A 20,777-nucleotide genomic window follows, 5' to 3' on the forward strand; every position below is an offset into this window, starting at 1 on the left:
TGGAAAGAGGGACATGGATTCAGCTGTGGTTGCTATGGAGCTCCAGGCCGGATTTACCCATCTCTGCTAATGGAGCAAAGGGTAGAGGAAGGAGGGAGGCAGAGCTCAGAGAACAACTGGTATCCTCCCTTTTCCTCTTTTATCTCTGGAGCAGATGTGGGGTGTATGTGCCTGGAGTGGGGGTACTGGATCAGAGGTAGAGAAAAGGGTAGTATGTCGGATTAAGAGGCTTTTGAGATGGGGAGGCAGACTGAGTGATGGGGGCAGGGCCATCATACCTATATCCAGAAGCTAACCGATAACATTAGAGAAACGGGGGAAAAATAGGCTAGATGGTATTAGCATGAGAGAGAAGAGGGAGGGAGATAGGCAGGGAGGGGTGGAGGGAGGGAGGTGTGGAGACAGACTATACACCAGCCTCTGAGTTCTTCTGAGCCATCCAAACCTCTAGGCAGCCTGGATTCCAGGGATATGAGAGCTGCCCAAGAATGGGCACCACGGCAGTGATCACACCTTCTCTTGTTTGGGGGCTGCTAAGTTGCTGTTTCCTCTGCAGCTGGGCTCTGGGGAGCCAAAGGTCCTCCCGCTCTCTGCCTCCACTACCTTCTCAAGCCAAGCCAGGACCTGGGCCCACGTGGAAGCCCCCACAGGGGGCTAAAGCAGCCCTGAATTTTCTCTACTCTGGAGATGTTCAGCAGCTGTCAGGGGCTAATTGTAGTGAGAGTTATGAAGTCCTTGGAACAGAAGGCAGTGTGGGGATCCCCCCAGTCCTACAGAGAGCAGCGGGCACCCTGGCCCAGGCTGCCAATTTTCTCAACATGCTTCTACAAGCCAACGACATCCGGGAGTCGAGTGTGGAAGAGGACATTGAGTGGTACCAGGCTCTTGTCCGAAGTGTGGTAGAGGGGGACCCAAAAGCCTACAGGGCTTTACTGACCTTTAACCCTCCACCAGGGGCCAGCCACCTTCAGCTGGCCCTGCAGGCCACCCGGATGGGGGATGAGACCATCCTCCGGGACCTCTCTGGGAACAAGGTACAGGAAGAAAATCCAGAAGAGGACCTGGACAGCCCTGTCCTACAGAAGCGAGTACTGACCAATGACCTAAGGAGTCTTGAAAGCCCCAAGTGGCCACGGGGGGATGGGTACGTGGGGGACATACAACAGGTGAAGCTGTCTCCTCCCTTCCTGGAATGCCATGAGGGCCAGCTCCGTCCTGGCTGGCTAGTCACAGTCTCAGCCACATTCTATGGTCTCAAGCCAGACCTCACCCCAGAAGTCAGGTAAGTGGGTTTGAGAAGGACTCGATGGACCTGTGAGGGTGAGGGGGACATGAGTCTACTGCATTGTGCACAGACCACTTGGCAAGAACATGTGTCTGCAGCGAGCACAGATGTGTGTGTGCATTCAGCTGTGCATATCTATACTATTAACATTCTCAGGTATGTTGGTGATGTATGTGAACCAGTCAATTTATACATATATATCTGAACCTCTATTTGTATAAATATATACATTTTATTTTACTTATTTATTTTGGTTTTTTGAGACAGGGTTTCTCTGTGTAGCACTGGCTGTCCTGGAACTCTGTAGACCAGGCTGGCCTTGAACTCATAGAGATCCACCTGCCTCTGCTTCTTGAGTGCTGGGATTAAAAGTATGTGCCTCCATTGCCAAGCTTTATTTTGTTTCTTTTTTTTTTTACTTTTTTTTTGCTTTTTGCTTTTTCTTTTTTTTTAAACATTTATTTATTTATTTATTTATTTATTTATTTATTTATTTATTTATTATGTATACAATATTCCTTCTGCATGTATGCCTGAAGGCCAGAAGAGGGCACCAGACCTCATTACAGATGGTTGTGAGCCACCATGTGGTTGCTGGGAATTGAACTCAGGACCTTTGGAAGAGCAGGCAATGCTCTTAACTGCTGAGCCATCTCTCCAGCCCCCTGCTTTTTGCTTTTTCAAGAAAGGGTTTCTTTGTGTTACAGACCTGGCTGCCTGAAACTTACTCCATAGACCAGGCTGACCTCAAACTCACAGAGACCCACCTGCCTCTGCCTCCTGAGTACTGGGATTAAAGGCATGAGCCACTACCACCCAGTTTATTTTGTTTTCTAAGACAGTTTCTCATGTAGCCAAGGCTAATCTGGAATCCTGGTCCTCCTGCCTCTATTTTCCAAGTGTTGGGATGACAGGCATGTGCCTGGGTATCTCTTGATGTTGTTTATATGCTGAGGACAATGAGTGAAAAGATGTTCACTCTTGTGCACACACAGGAATTAAACATATGTATTGGGTATGTGTGTGTGCAGACGGGTGAGTGTAGATAGGGGCAGGTCTTGGCTCTCAGGGCTCGCAGGTCTAAGGTATAGACGGAAGAGATAAGAGAAACTGATAGTCGGGCAGTAGTGGTGCACGCCTTTAATCCCAGCACTCAGGAGGCAGAGGCAGGTGAGTTCGAGGCCAAACTGATCTACAGAGCAAGTTCCAGGACATCTAGAGCTACACAGAGAAACCCTGTCTCGAAAAACGAAACAAAATGAAACGAAATGAAAGGAGAAAGAGAGAGATAGAGAGAGAACTTAATGACAGTAATAATCCATATTCCTGACTTCTCAGAAGAACCACACGGACACTTCAGGAGACTTTCCAGGACAGGGGCTTGGAACCAACATCCTTTTTGCACAGGAGTTGTCTGAGTGCCCAGTGTCACTCTCGGTGACCAGGCTCTTTGCGGAGCAGACCCTGTTATCCTATCTATTCTGTCCTATCCTGCCGCAGTACTTTGTGATGTTCCTCAAAGAACTGGCTCTGCGCTCAGCTGAGGGGAAGCAGGAGCAAAGGAACACAGCGCAGCCAGGCATGCGGCAGTCAGCACCGCTCTCCCAGTCTTCTGCCCCGTGCATTGTTCCCAGCAGGGCTCCCCTCCTGTAAGCTGGCATCCTGGCTCCTTGCCAGAGCCCTCCCAATTCAGTCACAACAGGGCTCGTCCATTCTTGGACTCCTTTGCTGTGATTCGTTCAGACCTGGTTTGGGCAAAGGAAAGTAGTGGTAACCAGCGGGGCTGCATATGTTATGTGTAAATGCAATGGGCAAGGGTGAAAAAAAAAACCCTTCGCGGTGATCATCCCGGCCCGGGCACCTGCATGTCTTGACATGCCTTTCCCTTCTTCCCACTGATGAGAACCAGAAAATGATAAGATATGCTGACTACTGAGGTGGGAAATACTCTAGTGGGAGGGGACTGTTGCCACAGAGACAGGGCTAACGGCACCGGAGGTCTGCCTTGGATGTGTGCAATCCTGCCCCTGCGCTAATACTGCACTGCCCAATAATGTAGTGATTGCCTCCGCACCCCCGCTGGGCGCCTAACTGCCAATTTGCTGCCTTAGGGGCCAGGTGCAGATGGACATCGACCTCCAAAGCGTGGACATCAATCAGTGTGCAAGTGGCCCAGGCTGGTACTCCAACACCCACCTGTGTGACCTCAACAGCACTCAGGCAAGGAGGATGGGTCCACTGAGGTCCGCCTTCATTCCCTTTCGCCCACTGGCCCCGGTCCCATCCCCCATTCTACCCCCCCAAATCCAGCTCCCAGGAGCAGTCGAAAAAGCCACCTTTTCACCTGGTTTTCTCAGGGCTTCAAGGGGGTCCGAACTGATCGTTGAGGTGAAATGACAGGGAGGCCAATGTACAGCCTATCTCATACCTCCCATCTATCCCAAGAAAGCTACTCCGCATGCCTGTGAAAGCTCAGTGTGCCTCCTTGTTTGCTCTCGCCTGGTACTCAGCACTCTAGGCTTCCTCTTTAGGGAGACTTCTGAGCCTCGCCTGCTTTCCCTTTCCTAGGCTCCATGCGCCACATCAGCGCAGCTCTGAGCTCCTCAGGGAGCACAGAGGATGCTCCAGTGGTATTCACCCAAGTCCATAGAATTGCTGGTTAGGTGTAGGAGGAGCCTAACCAAAGCTTGAAAAGGTCTGGGACTGGTGAAGGTGACAAACACCAAGTCACATGCCCAGGCAAAGCCCTTTGCCTCCCAGAGATCTGTTCTCAGCCACTGACCTCAGCCGCATGCTTAACACCCCTGCCTGTCTCTGAGGCCATGCTTTGTCCCCTGCTGAGCAGACATCAATAGGACGAGGTAGAATAGAGAGCTAACCTTGGCATTCCACCAGCCTGGCCTTATGCTGAGGAAAGTAGTCCTGTGTTCAAGCCAGATATGTCCTGACAGAGAAAGTTACCCCTCCACGGGAGTTTTTTGGTTGTTACTGTTTTTCTTGGCTTTTAGTTTTTCAAGACAGGGTTTTGCTGGGTAGCCCTGGCTGTCCTGGAACTTTCTCTGTAGAGAAGGCTGACTTTAAACTCACAGAGATTCACCTGCCTCTGCCTCCCAAGCTACCACTGCCCAGCCATGGGAGGTTTTAGCAATTTGATTTTTTAAAATTTCATTTTATATGTATTGGTGTGAGGGTATCAGATCCCCTGGAACTGGAGTTACAGACAGTTGTGAGCTGCCATGTGGGTGCTGGGAACTGAACCCGGGTCCTCGAGAAGAACAGCCGGTGCTCTCAACCACCGAGTCATTGCTCCAGTCCCTAGCTTGCCTGTCTTGATTAGAACTACTGTTGCTGTGTTGGATCACCATGATGATGGAGAGGAAAGGGTTGATTTCTCTCACAGTTCCATACAACAGTTCATCGTCAAAAGCCCTGAAGGCAGGAACCCTAGCAGGGCAGGATCCTGGAGACGGGAGCTGCTGCAGAGACCATGGAGGGGTGCTGCTTACTGGCTTGCTCATCTTTCATATAGAACACAGGACCAAAAGTCCAAAGATAATCCTACCAATAGTGGGCTGGGCCACATCAATCACTAATTAAGAAAATGCCCTACCGCTGGATCTTATGAGGGCACTTTCTCAATTGAGGCTCTTACTGCTCCAGATAACTCTAGCTTGCATCAAGTTGGCCTAAAACTAGCCAGCAAGATACCTATATGACAAGTGGGGCAGCTGTGGGAACCCTTTGAAGCAGGGGGTAGGCACATAAGAGGTGTGATTGGGCTCTGAGTTCTCCCTGTCTTCACCTCCCCCAGTACCTAGCCCTAGCAACAGCTAGGCACCAGGAAATGGGGCATGAGGCTCCTGTTAATGCCAGGCTGAACAAGAGAGTTATGTATCCCGGTTATGTATTCTGCATTCTTTTCTTGGATACTCCTTGAAAAGACCTAACAGCAGGGAATGGGGACAGGACTGAGACGTTTGCCGAGGTGGGGGTGGGAGTGGGTGACTGGGCAGGAACCGGAGAAAGCTTCTGGTGAAATCTCCCATTGTAAACCCAGAAGTCATGGAGGGAGGGAACCCTTCCCAGCAGGGAAAGCTTTCGGAGAAAAGCATCATATAAACAAACGCCATTTGTCATCCCCACAGTGTGTCCCCCTGGAGAGGCAGGGTTTTGTCCTTGGCCGCTATCTCTGTCGCTGCCGACCTGGATTCTACGGGGCTAGCAGTTCTGGGGGTACGTAAGTGTGGAGAGGGCTAAGCAGAGGTTGTGCTAAGCCAAGGGAAGTTGGGATGGAACATCTGTAGGGCTGACACACAGGTATGAGGCAAGTTAGCCTCTGAACAAACCTTAGCCTGGTATCTTCCTGCTACCATGCCCTTACTCGGGCCCAACCCTTCGCTCTTATTCCTGGGGCCGTAAGTTACAGGAGGGCGTGTGGCCCTCAGGACCGAAGGCTAGAACCTCAGAAATCCCTAGCCAAGTTCTCTTTACACCCATCTTGTCTTTCGTAGGGTTAGAAGAGAGTGCAACTCAGACTGCTGGGCAATTCGGGTCCCCTCAAGGCAGCTTAGGGAAGCTGCTGAGATGCCGGCCATGTCCTGAGGGCTGCACTAGCTGTCTGGATGCCACGCCATGCCTGGTAGAGGAGGCCCTGGCACTGAGAACGGCAGTGCTGGCCTGCCAGGCCTGCTGCATGCTGGTAGTCTTCCTGAGTATGCTGGTCGCCTACCGTTGCCGCAGGAGCAAGGCAAGAAGGTCCCCTATCCCTCTTCTATGCCCACGTCCAACCCATCTCAAATAAAGCGCCAAGTCTTGGGAAAATGGGTGCCAATCTTGCTTCTACACCTGAATGTGTGACATTAGGCAGTGACTTTTCTAGACCTGTTTAGACCTGTTTCTTCATCTGCAACACTGTATTCAATTCAACAAATACTAGTTGAATGTCTGCTCAGAGCAAACTACTACATAGGCACTGTACAACAGAAGTTATCTGGACTCCCAAAGCATAGAGGAAGCAGTGAGACAGAGGCAAGGAGGGGAGTGGCTTTCAGGCACCATGGGGGCTCAGAGGAGAGACCCAGTTGTTCTGGAGGAGATGGCGTTGGAGAGAATTTCTAGAAAAAGTGTTACTGGGGCCAGACTCAAAGGTTCATTGGTTTAATCTGGGCAAAGAAGAGGAATCTTAATCTAGACCAGGATGCAGTCAGCCCCAAAGCTTGGAGGAATGCCAGAGGCCCTTCCTAGCTCCAGCAACCTTCGGTGTGAGCCCAGCAGGGCTCTTGGTGCAAGCATAGGTAGTAGACACTGTGGTGAGACTGGAGACTAGCTGTGAACAGGGGGTGGGGTGGGGGTGGAGCTAGTGCTGTTGGAGGAAGCCCAAGGCCTAGTGAGCCTTCCGACAGGCCAGGCTTGGTGTCCTCAGAGCCCCGCTTACATCTTTCTCCCTGGGCTTACAGAGGATCCGGGCATCTGGAATCTTCCTGCTGGAGACCATCCTTTTTGGATCCTTACTTCTCTACTTTCCTGTGAGTCCGCGACCAGTAGCTGACCTTACTTTCTTAATGTCCCCTACTCACAAACTGTCCCCAACCTCCAGAATCCTTTTCTGTCTCTTGGGAAGATTTAGTGACTTGAAATTCCCCTGACCAGCGTGGCAGGGGCACATGCCCTTAATCCCTGCACTCAGGAAGCAGAAGCAGGCAGATCTCTGTGAGATCCAGGCCAGCCAGTTCTACAAAGTGAGTTCCAGGACAGCCAAGGCTACACAGAAAAACCCTGTCTCGAAAAACAACAACAAAAAAGTTAAATTCCCTCTACCTATTCACACAAATGGCATGCTGGCCCAGTAAGCTCTGGAGGCAGACACCCAGACTGAAAAGAATTTTCTGGGGGCTAGAGAGATGGCTCAGAGGTTAAGAGCACTGACTGCTCTTCCAAAGGTCCTGAGCAACCATATGGAGGCTCACAACCATCTATAACGAGATCTTGTGCCCTCTTCTGGCCTGCAGGCATTCATACAGGTAGAATACTGTATACATAATAAATAAATAAAATTTAAGAAAGAAAGAAATTTCTGACTTGCTGGTGCAATAAGGCAAGTTGTCTACCTCCCCTTCCTGATACTTACACTCCAACAGTGCAAAAGGGAAGTGTGAGGCGCCTCCCCACCCCCCCCACCTCACCCCCCCACCCCCCGCTGTGGGATTGCTGGTAAGATTCACGCACATGACACAGATGGAGAGGGGAAGAAAACACAGCAGAGGGCAGCTGTCTCTGTCTCCTTGCCCTCAGGTCTTCATCCTGTACTTCAAGCCCAGCGTGTTCCGCTGCATCGCTCTCCGCTGGGTCCGGCTGCTGGGTTTTGCTGTCGTCTATGGGACCATTATACTGAAGCTGTCTAGGTAGGCCCTTGCCGACCTCGCCACTGCTCTGCTCACCCCAGGCTACTACTCACTCACCCAGGGAAGTTTTTCTGAAGTCAGACCTTTCCCCTGTACCCCCAGCCCAGCCTCAATCACTCAGCCTTCTCCCTCTATGTAGCTTTTGGAAAGATCAGGGGAGGTAAATATGGGGGGCGGGTGGCTGGGAAGCGAAGCAATGGACAGAATTAGGGCTCTGGCCTCACCCTCGGTCCTCCCGACTTCCCACATGTACCTTACTTACTCCCCTCAGGGTGCTCCAGCTGTTTCTGTCTCGAACAGCCCAGCGAAGCCCACACCCAAGTAGTGGGCAGCTGCTGCAGCGCCTGGGACAGCTCCTGTTGTTGGTATTGGGTTTCTTGGTCGTGTGGACAGCTGGTGTCCTGGAGCCAGGCATCCAGCACACGCCTCTGGTGACCCGAGGCCACACGCCCACCGGCCGCCACTTCTACCTCTGTCACCACGACCACTGGGACTACATCATGGTTGTGGGTGAGCTGCTTCTTCTGAGCCCGGCCTGCTGGCCCAGGCTGTTGCCTCCATGTTGTTCTTGAGCTGGTTCCCCCGGGTCTGTGCTGCCTAACACAGTTGGTTTTAGAGAGGGTTAGCAGGCTGCTGAAATGGTAAGAGCTTCTCTCTCTCTCTCTCTCTCTCTCTCTCTCTCTCTCTCTCTCACCCCGCCCCAGCGGAAATGCTGCTGCTGTGTGGGGGCAGTTTCCTCTGCTACGCCACCCGGGCTGTCCCCTCAGCCTTCCATGAACCACGGTACATGAGCATCGCCCTGCACAATGAGCTCCTGCTCTCTACTGTCTTCCACACGGTCAGGTGAGGGCTGGCCCCTTCCTAAGACTCCTCCCGCCTCGCCAGGGTTCCCCACCTCTGGGTGAAGGGGTCCGTCTAACAGCGATCCTTGACCGGCTGTGATGCCCAGCAGGGTACAGAAGGGCTGCACATATACCCCTCCTCTACCTCATATCTCCTTCAGGAGAGATACCCAATCCACAGGAAGTGTGTCTGGTTCCTAACTGCCTGCCTGTCAGCCCTGAGCGTTTCCCCTCCAGCCCTGACCCCTTCCTTACCCTTTAGCCTTCAGAGCAGCAGGCCTGCTGTGTGTTTATGGAACCTGGCCCTGTAGCGGAGGAAGAAGCAAACTACGGGCTGTTCCTAATAGAGACCTGGGCACAGTTCTGTTCTGTAACCTGGACAGGCAAAAGCGGTGGGGTGAAATCATTTAGGAGGTCTTCTCAGAATTAATTAATGAGAACCTCTGATCCCGAGATCACACCTCTGATCCCGAGAAAGCAGGAAGGGTATCCTCCTGGCAGAGCACCAGACTGGGCTGGCGTGGACATCTAGTGAGGTGAAGCAGACAGGCTGCTGCCACCTGCACTGACCACCCTGTCCCATCTGGCCCTTAGGTTTGCGCTGGTTCCTTCCCTGCACCCAGACTGGACCCTTCTCCTCTTCTTCCTCCATACCCATAGTACAGTCACGGCCACGCTAGCTCTGCTCTTCATCCCAAAGGTAAGGTCTTTCCCCTACTGTGCGAGGCCCCTTGGTAAAGAACACTGTGACCCTGCCACCTCAGCACCCTCTCCACATCAAAAAATGATGAGCATCCTGAGCAAGGACTTGGCTGAGAAAGAAAGCTACTCCCTGCTTCCAGTTCCCATGCAAGCAACACAGAGCTAGGGATACAGGAAGATTTTGTTTGGTTTGAGTTTTTTGTTTTGTTTTATTCTGTTTTGTGCTTGGGCTTTTTTGTTTGTTTGCTTGTTTGTTGGATGGTTGTTTTTTTTTTTGTTTTGTTTTGAGACAGGGTTTCTCTGTGTAGCCCTCACTGTCCCAGAACTCGCTCTGTAGACCAGGCTGGCCTTGAACTCAGAGCTCCTCTTGCCTCTGCCTCCTGAGCACTGGGATTAAAAGCATGTGCCACCATGTCTTGCATCCTTTCAGCCCAGCTGGTAGACTCTGAAGGTGTGGGGAGCAGGTTAGAGAGCTGAAGGCCATGCCTACGGATACTGTGCTGGTCCCTAATGAAGACGAGTAACAGGGAATAAAATTCTCTGAGACCTTGGATCCCAAATCAGAGAAGGGTGAAGACTCCTGAAGTAGAGACCGAGTAGGTGAGGACAGGAGTAGGGAGGACGCCATCGTGTCTCCCATACCCCCTCCCATCTTGACTAGTTCTGGAAGCCAGGGGCGCCTCCCCGAGAGGAGATCTTGGATGAGGTCTATGAAGATGAGCTGGGCCTGCAACGCTCAGGCTCCTACCTCAACAGCAGCATCGCCTCAGCCTGGAGTGAGCCAAGTCTGGACCCAGGGGATATTCGGGTAGGTCCCTCCCCCCGACCCCAGTTCCTTTGATATCAATGTTTAAGGTCTGAGCCGGGGAGCAGAGCTGGGCTGCCATGGGACTACAGAACACCGAATCACCTTCCCTGATCACGTACCATCCACTTGAAAAGAAAACCCAAAAACCAGACTCCCAGGCCTTGGGGTCCAGGCCCAGCCAAGAGTTCATTCTTTTTTTTTTTTAAGATTTATTTATTTATTTATTATGTATACAGTGTTCTGCTTTCATGTATGCCCGCACACCAGAAGAGGACACCAGATCTCATTACAGGTGGTTGTGAGCTACCATGTGGTTGCTGGGAATTGAACTCAGGACCTCTGGAAGAGCAGTCAGTGTTCTTAACCACTGAGCCATCTCTCTAGCCTCCCCCCCTCAAGAGTTCATTCTTAATCCTGTGTCCTCATCATGTTGTGGGGCAGACTAGACAAGCCTTGAGTTCCTAGCAAGATGGGACAGCTAATGACCCTAAGAGTCAGCTGTGGGGTCTAGAAAGTGTTCCCACGCCTGTGTTTCTGCTCCTTCTTCGATTTTGTTGTTGTTTGGATTTGTTCGTTTGATTGTTTGTTTGAGACGGGGTTTCTCTGTGTAGTCCTGGCTGTCCTGGAACTCATTTATAGACCAGGCTAGCCTCCAACTCAGAGATCTGCCTGCCTCTGTCCCCCAAGTGCTGGGATTAAGGGTGTGCACCACCACACCGGGCACCTTTACATCTTCTATGTAACCCGTGTCCATTTCCTTAGAACATTTGAGGAGGTTGACGGAACTAGTAGATAGAGACTGTTACATGCCAGTGTCCACGAAACCTTCCCTGCTCTGAATTTCTCCCCAAACGACAACCATGACAATAAAACCCCAAAACTGAAGAAGATGCAAAGGCCCAGAGAGGTCAACACAATAGCTTCGAGATACACGTGGGTCAGCAGTCTTAAAGCCAGACCTATCCTGAACTACAGGCAGGACAGATCACAGTGCTCCAAAGAAGTGAGGGCACCCTGAGCCCTCAAGGCTGAGTGGATCCAACTCAGAACCAACTTGGCTCTGGTCTCACAGGAGTAGAGTGGTGAATTCTGCATGTTAGGAACAGGAAAGGGGGCAGCTTGGTGGAGAAGGATGCCCCAAGGAAGGGAGCAGCAGGGTTGGTGGGAGTCTCCGTCTCTCAGAGGCGGCTCTGCTGCCCCACCCCTTCCTTGCAGGATGAGCTGAAGAAGCTCTATGCCCAGCTGGAGGTCTGCAAGACCAAGGAGATGACTGCTAATAACCCCCACCTACCCAAGAAGCAGAGCAGCTCACGCCAGGGACTGGGGCGCTCCTTCATAAGGTACCTGGCTGAGTTCCCAGAGGCCCTGGCTAGGCAGCACTCCCGGGACTCTGGTTCCCCAGGCCACAGCAGCCTGCCAGGCTCTTCTCGACAGAGGCTTCTCAGCTCCAGTCTTCAAGAAACTGAGAAGCCACCAGCTCTGCGCAAGACCCGCAGCACATATGATCACCACAGGGAGCATAACACACCCCTCCTTGACTCCACACTGAGGAGGCCCCTATCCAAGAAGGCCTCACCATCAGAGGGTCAAGCAGAGGGGCCCACAACCCTGGGCTTCAGGTCTGCCAGTGCTCACAACCTGACCGTAGGAGAAAGGCTCCCCAGAGCTAGGCCCATTTCCCTGCAGAAGTCACTGAGTGTTGTGTCTGGCTCCAGAGAAAGGGCTCTGCTTGTGGCCAGTCAGGCCTACCTGGAGGAAACCTATCGACAAGCGAAAGAGAGAGAGGAGAGAAAGAAAGCTGAGGCAGCCACAGTGAGCCCAGCGCCAAGCCCAGTGCTGAGCCCAGTGCTGAGCCCAGCACGCAGGCCATCTGCCAGGAGGTTGGAGAGGCCTCTGAGGGCTCCTCTGTCAGCCCCGCCATCCCCTGCCAAGAGCAGCAGCCTCGACAGTTCTCGTACCCCGGGGAGGCCTCAAGAGGAGGCTGGGAGAAGGCTACCTCACCCACCCATCCGGCACCAGGTCTCCACACCCATCTTGGCTCTGTCTGGGGCCTGCCTGGGAGAGCCAAGAATGTTGTCTCCCACTCCAGCCTCCACGTTGGCTCCTGTTCTGTTGCCAACCCTGGCCCCAACCTCTACCCCTGTCCTGGCACCAGTCCCATTGTCCCCCCAAAGTCCTCCCCCACTCACTTTCATCTGTCCCTGGGAGAACGCAGAACTGCCGGGCAAGAAAGAAAATGTGGTCCAGGAAGGTCCCACGGGGTCAGAGCAAAGCAGCCACCTACCTGCCTCAGCTCGAACCAGGATCTGGAGGGCGCTCTCTGTGGCAGTGGAGAAAAGGGGGGCTGGGGAGAGTGAGAGGACCACCGAGGATGGACATGTCCAGGGGGAAGATGACGTGGATGAGGACAAGCCCAAAGTCTTCTCAAAATCCCACAGCCTCAAGACCCCCCTGCAGCAGGGCTCCGTGCGCAGCCTGGGCCTGGCCATCAAAGCTCTCACCCGTTCTAGGAGCACCCACAAAGAGAAAGAGGGTGGGGAGGACAGGCCTGAGACTGAGAAGGGAAAGCCTACAGGGGTGATCATGGGGGCTCCACCCCGATCTCCCAGGCTAGGCCGGCCCAAGGCAGTGAGCAAACAGGCTGCCCTTAGCCCCTGTGAAGATGAGGAGTCCCTCCAGAACCAACAGAATGCTCACACCAGCAAAATGCTCCACGGCTGTCACAGAGAGGGCAGCAGAGGACAGGACGATAGGAACAAGAGGGCATCACAGGGCCCAGGGGAGCAAAGAGTTGAGAGAACTGGTAAGCTAGGGCTTGCTACACCGAGGCAAGTTTTTGGGGACAAAAATACTGAACAAGCGAAGGAATCCTCTGTGGGTGAACATGAGGCACCCAATACTGCCCTCCAGCCCCTAGGCAGTGCTGACCACAGGGTGGCAGAGGTATGCCCCTGGGAAGTACCTCACTCAGGAATGTCCCAGTCAGAGAGTAGCAACAAGGCCACAGTCTGCCCCTGGGAGGGGACTGAAGGAAACCTTGTGAAGACGCCACCAATACGAGTTCTAAGTAGTTCCTGGGAAGAGAGGGAGAAAGCCTCAGAGGAATCAGAGCCCAGGGGTGTGGGAGCCATTACTGGGAGAAAGCCAGAGAGGCTGATCCGGAGCCAGGAGGCAGTGTGTCCTTGGGAAAGTACTGACCCCAGAGGTCTGCCTCCTCAGTTGGCCCATCGGGATTCTGACAGAACCCAGGGCAAGTCTGCAGTAGTGGGCAGTCCAGAGGGTCTTCTACCTGAGGCTGCCAAGGCTGAGCTGTGTCCCTGGGAACTGAGTGATATCGGGGAGGGGACCTTGGCCCAGAGAGTGAAGGAACTCCCTGAAGAAAGGCAGAAATCCCCCAAGAAGGCAACTCTCTGGAGAGAACAGAATCTGGGCAGAGACCTGGTGTCTCTCTGTCCTTGGGAAAGTACCGATTTTCGGGGTCCCTCGGCAGTCTCACTTCAAGCCCCAGGAAGCTCAGGGAGTTCGGGCAGTGGTACTGCAGAGGTCTGCCCATGGGAGACCTCTAATGAGAAGAAAGCTGAGGTCTGCCCATGGGAACTGGGAGCAGGCACAGACACACTGGATCAGGGAGGAGATGGGGAGACCGCTTCCAGAAAGGGGTACTCAGGAAAGATGGGGGAGCAAACTGCGAGGGCAAAGGCTACAGCCCATCCAGGGCAGGAGTCGGTGTGCCCCTGGGAGGATGCAGCCCCTGAGCAGTCCAGCCCACATCCAGACAGCTCCTCCTCCAAGGCTGGTGGGCAGTTCCGAAGCAGTGGGGCCAGCCAGGCCTTGCAAGTGTGTCACCAGGAAGAGCTCAAGCCAGAAGAAAAGCAGGCGAAACCTTCAGCAGCAGAAGTCTGTCCCTGGGAAGTAGATGGGAGAACCGGGGACAGGACATCAGAGCACACACCAAAAAGAGGAGAATTTCAAAAAGACGGGGAAAAAATACCTGGAAAAGCAAGAATCCAAACATGGGAAAAGACTGAGAGGCAGATCCAAAAGCAGGAAGCAATCTGCCCCTGGGAGAGCACGGACCCTGGCAGCACCCCACAAAAAGACACAGAGAAATCCCAAGCCATTCTCCAGAGGCAAGGCAGTACGGGAGGCAAAGCTGCTGAGATCTGCCCATGGGACATGGAGGAGAGCCTGACAGCTGAGAAGGCCAAGATCTGTCCCTGGGAAGTGGGTGCTGGCGCTGGAGAGGAGAGGACTGTGGGAGCTGGAGCCTCTGAGATCTCTCTGAATGACACAGGCCAGACTTCTGCAGATTCTGGACCCAGGCAGATTGCGGCTACTACTCCAAATAAGTCAGAGAAGCCAGGCCTGGAGAAGGAGGCAGTCTGTCCCTGGGACAGTGTAGGTCCAGGGGACTCCTGTCAGCAGCCAGACACTCTGAGCACTGAGAAACCAAAAGTTGGGCTCCAGGACGGTGGCTCCAGGCCAATAGAAGTGTGTCCCTGGGAAGTAGAGGAAGTTCTTATCAGTGAAAAAGCCAAGATCTGTCCCTGGGATGTGAATGAGGGAACCAGGGTGAAAGGCATGGAGCAAGAGACAGAGAGTGAGCCAGTGAAGGAAGGACCAAAGGATCTGGAAAAGGTGGCAGCCCAGGTCACCGAGGTCTCAGACTTGCCCAGCAGCATCAGCCGTCAGGTCGCAGAGGGGCAGTCCTCGGAAGCAAGTGACAGGGCGACAGATATGGGAGTCCTGAGGGAAGATCCGAAGACGGGTTCCCTCCCAGAACACACAACCCAAGAAAAAGCTGCAGCTTTGAAATCACAGTTCCTGGTGGATGGGGGAGAAACAAGCAAGGAGCTCCAGTCTGTCTGTCCGTGGGAGAGCATGGGGCCACCAAGCTCTTCCCTCCACCCACACGGTCAGTGCCCTGACCAACCTGGAGCCAGCTGCCAGACACAGGTCAGTACTGGCAGAAGGGTTGCTGAAGTGTGCCCATGGGATGCTCCTATCCCAGAACAGAATGAACCTGACAGTGACACCAAGGTTGAGCTCTGTCCCCGGAAGGTGACTGAGAGAATTATGGAGCTACAGACAACAGGCCTGAATGAAAAGGAGGACTCTCAAGAGGAGCAAGAAAGGGCCCCTGAAAAACCAGAGCACAAAGGGGTAGCAGTTGAGGAAACGCCACAGATCAGCGGCCTTGGGAAGCAGGAAGCTATGTGTCCCAGGGAAAGTCAGGATTTTGGGGTACAACCAGCCACAGGTGCTTCTGATGGAAGCAAAGGCGGTTCTGAGAAAGTGGGCTCTGTGGGGTCCAGGGAAGCAGAAGTGTGTCCTTGGGAAATAGAAGAGGGTCCCTCTGCTAAGAAAGCAGAGAAGATCTGTCCTTGGGAAACAAGTTCAGGAGCAGTGGTGGAGGGGGCACTGGACCAGGGGCAGGATGGAGAGTCACAGGGGGCTGGAGGGGCTGAAGGATGCTTTTTATCTGCAGCAGAGGCAGTCTATCCCTTGGAAGGCGCAGAGTCAGTAGAGCTCTTCCCTGAGGCAGACACCCTGGACACAGACCACCGTAAGGTCAGCCCCCATGGAGCAAGCAGCCCAGCGAAAAGGCCAGCAGAACTGTGTCAATGGGAAGTCACAGACCCAGAAGGAAATAAAATCAAGGGCACCATGGCAGATATCTGTCCATGGGAGGAAACCAGAGCCCCAGCTGATGAATCTGGCCTCCTGGCTTTACCGACAGCCCAGAGAGATGTCCCTGCTGCTCCTGAGAAATCACTCTGCCTCTCTGTACACAGACCTTTGGAGAGCTTTGTTCCAGTGAGCAAGAGCGTCCGCCCAGAAGTGAGCAAGCCACCCAGTGCTTTTCTTCTGGAAGGTGTCAGAGAACAAGGACCTGTGGGACTTGAGCCCGGAGCCAAGTCAGCTCCAGAGCCAAGTCTCGAAGAAGTGGAAGCTCCAAAGTCTTCCTCCTTAACTGAAGACCAAGGACAAATGGCTTCTGAAACTCAAGATGGAGAACTTAGCCCTCCACCTGCTTATCCTTGGGAGTGTGAATGACACCACCATAGGGAGGTTAGAGTTCTTTCGGGACATATCCCACGTTCCAGTTCCCAAAGAGCTAACTCAAAGACTACAGACACTTGGCCACTCCTCTCCCCAAGAGGCCAGAAGGCAATTCATTCAAAAGGAACTGTACAAGAGGGGTGCAGTTTGGGCCCTAAGGGACAGCCCATCCTCTCTATTTCTCTTTCCGCTTGAGGAAACAAAAGCTGTACCCTCCCCTTCTAAAGAATCCTGCTATTTGTCCAGTGTAACTGACCCAAGCCATTCCAGTATGAACTCTCACTTAAACGAAGCTTACCCAAGGCAGCAAAGAACTAAGCCACACAAGGCAGTGGCAATTGGGGAACTGTGGGGGAGAGAAGGCTATAGAACCATGTAATTCAGGATGAAAGGCAAGGCTAGAATACGGCTCAGTGGTTAGGAGCATGCACTGCTCCTGCATAGGACCTAAGTTTTGTCCTCCACACCCAGTCAAGCGGCTTACAACCACAGTAGCTCCGGCTCTAGGGGAATCCTCCAGTTTCTTCTTCTGGTCTCTGAGGTCACCGACATTCAGTACACATATCACCAAATAGACAGAATAGACAGACAGATAAACATACACATAAATTTAAAAAAATTATTTAAAAGATGAAAGCTAAACCGGGCAGTGGTGGTGCACGCCTTTAATCCCAGCACTCGGGGAAGCAGAGGCAGGCGGATCTCTGTGAGTTCAAAGGCAGCCTGGTCCTCAAGAGCTAGTTCCAGTTCCAGGACAGGATCCAAAGCTACAGAGAAACCCTGTCACAAAAAAACAAAACAAAACAAAACAAAAAAGATAAATCAGAGGAAAAACAAAGACAAAATATGTGCCCGACAGACCTAGACATCTTCCCTGACACATGGTTCCATGGAGCCCATGTTTGTCTAAAACTCAATATGTTGCTGAGGCTGACCAGCTGACCTTAATCTTCTGCTCCTCCTGGATCACACTACCTGAGTTCCAGGATGACAGGAGTGCATCACTATGCCCAGTGTACTCAGTGGTGGCAATTGAACCCAGAGCTTCCTGCAAGCAAGGCAAGTCCTGTCACCCGAACTATACCCCCAGTCCAGCCTTTGTGTTTCTGTGGGAATGTGTGGTGCTGGGAACTGAACCCTGGTCCTCAGGAATATTAGGCAAGCACCATACTAAGAAGCCACATCCCCAGCTCAAGGGCCTTGTCTTTTGACGCAAATCTCCTAGTTCTACTTTGTTATCTCTCATATGTGCCCTGACTGATGGCTGAAGTAACAACAGTCAGACACTCTGACATCTATGTCACAGCTGGTGTCCACAGTGACAACACAGGACAGAGACACTTTCTCGGGGTCCTCCCCACACCGGACAAGGCCTTTTCCCTTCCAGATATCCTCGGTAAGCCTCCTGCTGGCTTTTTCAGCCGGCTTCCTGCCCTGCTCTCTCTTATCCTCTGCACAGCTCACCACACCGCCTCCTTCTCCTCTAGTCTTTCTGTAGTCAGCAACAGGGCCCTTCTGTAGTGAATGCAAGGGGAGCATTTACTATAAGGGGAGATCTCTGGTTCTCAAGTGAACCACTCTGGCTCGCTTGCACTCCTTCCCAGAGGAGCGTGGGAAAGAAAAGAAGTCCTGTTCACAGTCAGAATTCCAACTGCTACCTTCAGAAAAAGCAGCGCTCCTGGACAAGTGAGAAGCCCAGGGGCTGGGCAAGGCACCAGGTGAACAAAAGCTCCTTCTCACGGGTCCACTCCGCCTTGGCTCCCTTCTCAAGCATCACTCAGGCTACCCTGATTTAGCAGCCTGGGTTAACAGAGGGTTGCAGTTACATGATATCACCAGAGGGAAACTAGGAAGGAGAAAGACATGTAAAGAGAGCGAGACGGGGTGCAGTCAGGCAGAGTAATGGCAGTGGAGCTGGCTACATTAAAGACAACACAGATAGAGATGCTGCAAGAAGTGGGAAGCCCCAAGTGAGATCAAATGCCCAGAGAACGAACCAGGAGTCTATGTGCAAATGTCGCACAGAAGCGGCTGATCCCTTTCTAAAAGGGAGCACACGAACAGTCACCTACTCTCAGACTTTGGGGGCCAGCTGCCCTCATTCGCACACAGAGCCCTCCTACCCACCCAGACCTCCTGCGCTGAATTTCTACAGCAGTGTGTTGTTGTTCTGGGCTGTGGCTACTTAACCCCACAACTTCTGAGCTACGGTAGACTTCACTAACTGTGCACCCCAGGGCAATCCCACTGGGTCGTCTAGCTGGAAGAGCAAAATTATCTCCACATTTGCTGTTCTAATAGCCACCCAGGAAAATAATAAAGAAAATAAAGAATGCTTGTTCTCAGCTACCATACTTGGTACCCGTTTATTTATAATGGTGCTTTCTTTGTCGACAGAGACAGCAGACAGATGAGAGAACAGGGCCTGCTTCAAAGTCCAGGGTAGCCGCCCTGTGCCCGATAGGACTTTGGGTGGCCTGGCTTATTCTCTCCCGGTGCCCAGAATCACAGCTAACAGATGCTCTCTGCCTGGTTCTCCTAGGCAACCCTGCACATCTGGGGCCATTTGCTCAGCTGGATTTTATCCCAGAGGATTTGAAAATTGCACTTATCCCCTGGCTTCCTGGTGGCAGCTATTGCTTAGCTGCGATTTAAGATTATCTAGAGACCCTGAGTCAGATCCATGGCAATGGGATGAAATAGCTTATCTGAATCACTGTTTTTCGTAAATTCAAGAGACATCAATGTAGCATTTGCTTACTAAGTGTGCTTTTTTTGTTTCTCCACTTCTCTTCCCTGCTGGGTTTATCTCCCTTCCTTCACACTCTCCAGTTAGGGATCTGGCTCAAGCACTTCTTATTTTGCCTTAATCCAGGGCTCAGGCAAATAGGATGTTCCCAACCCCCATCTGGAGAGCGATGCTGCAAACTGCTGTACATTTTAAGCCCAGAGGGTTGAGAGCAAACAGCATGAGGCTGGCCACCAGTGCTCTTTTCCCGAAGCATACACATATGTGTTTCCACAGTTCACACTCATGAGCCGCTAGAAAAACAGCAGTCTTTTTGGGTCAGTGAGGTGGCTCGTGGGTAAAAGCATTTCTCCTGCAAACTTGACCCAAGGTCAATTCCTAGAATCCACATTAGAAGGCAAAAGTTATCCTCTGGCCTCTATCCGAAAGCTGTACCATCGACAACATTCCCACTCAAACACTCTCTCACACACATAATGAATAAATAAATAATAACACGAGTCTCCCCAATAAGACCTGTCCTGTTCGCAGCTTTGCTCGAAGGGCAGGCTTAGAGAGACCAGAGTTAGGGCACTAATTGCTGACCCAATTCCAGTTTCTTTTCACCCTATTCTAGACACGGTCAGACCAGATTACTCTTGACTTTAAGTGACCAAGAAAATTTCAGACTTGAGAAAGATTAAGTCTGAGAACTTAGGCTCTCGTTTTTCCTGTGTGTGTGTGTGTATGTTGCTGAACCTAGGGCCTCACATATGCAAAGCAAACTACCAGCTGAGCCATATTTTCAGCAGGCCCTGTTTTTAAACAAGAACTCACACTAGATTAAGGAACTCAAAAGCATTATGAATCCAGCTTGTTGGTGGAAAAAGGTAATTTCTCATCATGCCCAGACATCCCAGAACACTGTGCATGCAAACCCCACACCCTTCTCCAAACAGTCCTGGTGGAGCAAGGAACAGGCAGAGACTGGGCTGTTGTATTCCACACAGACTTGTACTCTGTAGGACACTGTGCATGCAAACCCCACACCCTTGTCTGCTAAACAGTCCTGGTGGAGCAAGAAACAGGCAGGGGCAGGGCTGCTGTACTCATTCCACACAGACTTGTACGCTGGTGCATTTGCCTTCTTGGTCCTGGGCTTGAAGACAAGGCCAGTATCTTTGGGAGGTGCAAGAAATCAGAACCAAATCTTACTGACTTCCCCTAATTGCCAACCCTGCCTTGTCCCCTGCATACTTCCAAATTTCCTGGAGCCACACGGTTTTCTTTTTTTGAGATAGTGTCTCTCTATTATGTAGCCTTGGTTGTCCTGGAACTTGCTATGTAGACTAGGCTGGCCTGGTCAGAGATCTACTTGTCTCTGCCTGAGTGCTGGCATACTTCCTTGGTAGTCTGACCTAGCTGGGAAGAGCCAGGGTAAGGATTTAATCTCCAGTGCCAAAATGTGGCAGTGGGGGTGGGGACAAATCTAATAACTAAGAATAAAATAGGGGCTGGAGAGAAGACTGTGAGGTTAAGAGCACTGGCTGCTCTTCCAGAGGTCCTGAGTTCAATTCCCAGCAACCACATGGTGGCTCACAACCATTGGTAATGAGATCTGGTGCCCTCTTCTGGTGTGCATACATGCAGGCAGAACACTGAATACATAAACAATAAATAAATCTTTTTTTTAGTTTTTTGGGACAATATTTCTCTGAGTAGCCCAAGCTATCCTGAAATTCACCCTATAGGACCAAGATCTGCCTGTATCTGCCTCTCAAATGCTGAAATTAAAGGAGTGTGCCACCACCACTCGGATTAAATAAATAAATAAAAACTCAGAGCCGGGTAGTAGTAACGCACACCTTTAAATCCAGCACTCAGGAGGCAGAGGCAGGTAGATCTCAGTGAGTTTGAGATCTGGTCTACAAAATGAGATCAAGTATAG

General features: G+C 52.0%; 1 protein-coding gene across 1 annotated transcript; it reads left to right on the forward strand.

The window, feature by feature from the left end:
* The first annotated feature begins 418 nt into the window (after positions 1–418).
* On the forward strand, positions 419–18,455 carry Gpr179 (G protein-coupled receptor 179). Its single transcript, XM_087910046.1, has 11 exons — positions 419–1,282; positions 3,397–3,505; positions 5,431–5,518; positions 5,797–6,032; positions 6,742–6,810; positions 7,577–7,686; positions 7,958–8,196; positions 8,391–8,529; positions 9,123–9,228; positions 9,892–10,038; positions 11,254–18,455. The coding sequence occupies exons 1-11, from the start codon at positions 489–491 to the stop codon at positions 16,093–16,095; spliced, it is 6,879 nt and encodes a 2,292-aa protein (XP_087766172.1). The 5' UTR covers positions 419–488; the 3' UTR covers positions 16,096–18,455.
* The last annotated feature ends 2,322 nt before the right edge of the window (positions 18,456–20,777 follow it).

The sequence above is a fragment of the Myodes glareolus genome, chromosome 9, assembly GCF_982192425.1.
Source record: "Myodes glareolus chromosome 9, mMyoGla1.1, whole genome shotgun sequence".
NCBI classification, from domain to species: domain Eukaryota; kingdom Metazoa; phylum Chordata; class Mammalia; order Rodentia; family Cricetidae; genus Myodes; species Myodes glareolus.

Bases quoted from the DNA above. Each gene is read 5' to 3' on its own strand.
- Gpr179 (XM_087910046.1), top strand. From the start codon at position 489: ATGGGCACCACGGCAGTGATCACACCTTCTCTTGTTTGGGGGCTGCTA. The intron at 3,506-5,430 runs GCAAGGAGGATG...TCATCCCCACAG, and splicing joins GTGACCTCAACAGCACTCAG to TGTGTCCCCCTGGAGAGGCA. The intron at 9,229-9,891 runs GTAAGGTCTTTC...CATCTTGACTAG, and splicing joins CTCTGCTCTTCATCCCAAAG to TTCTGGAAGCCAGGGGCGCC.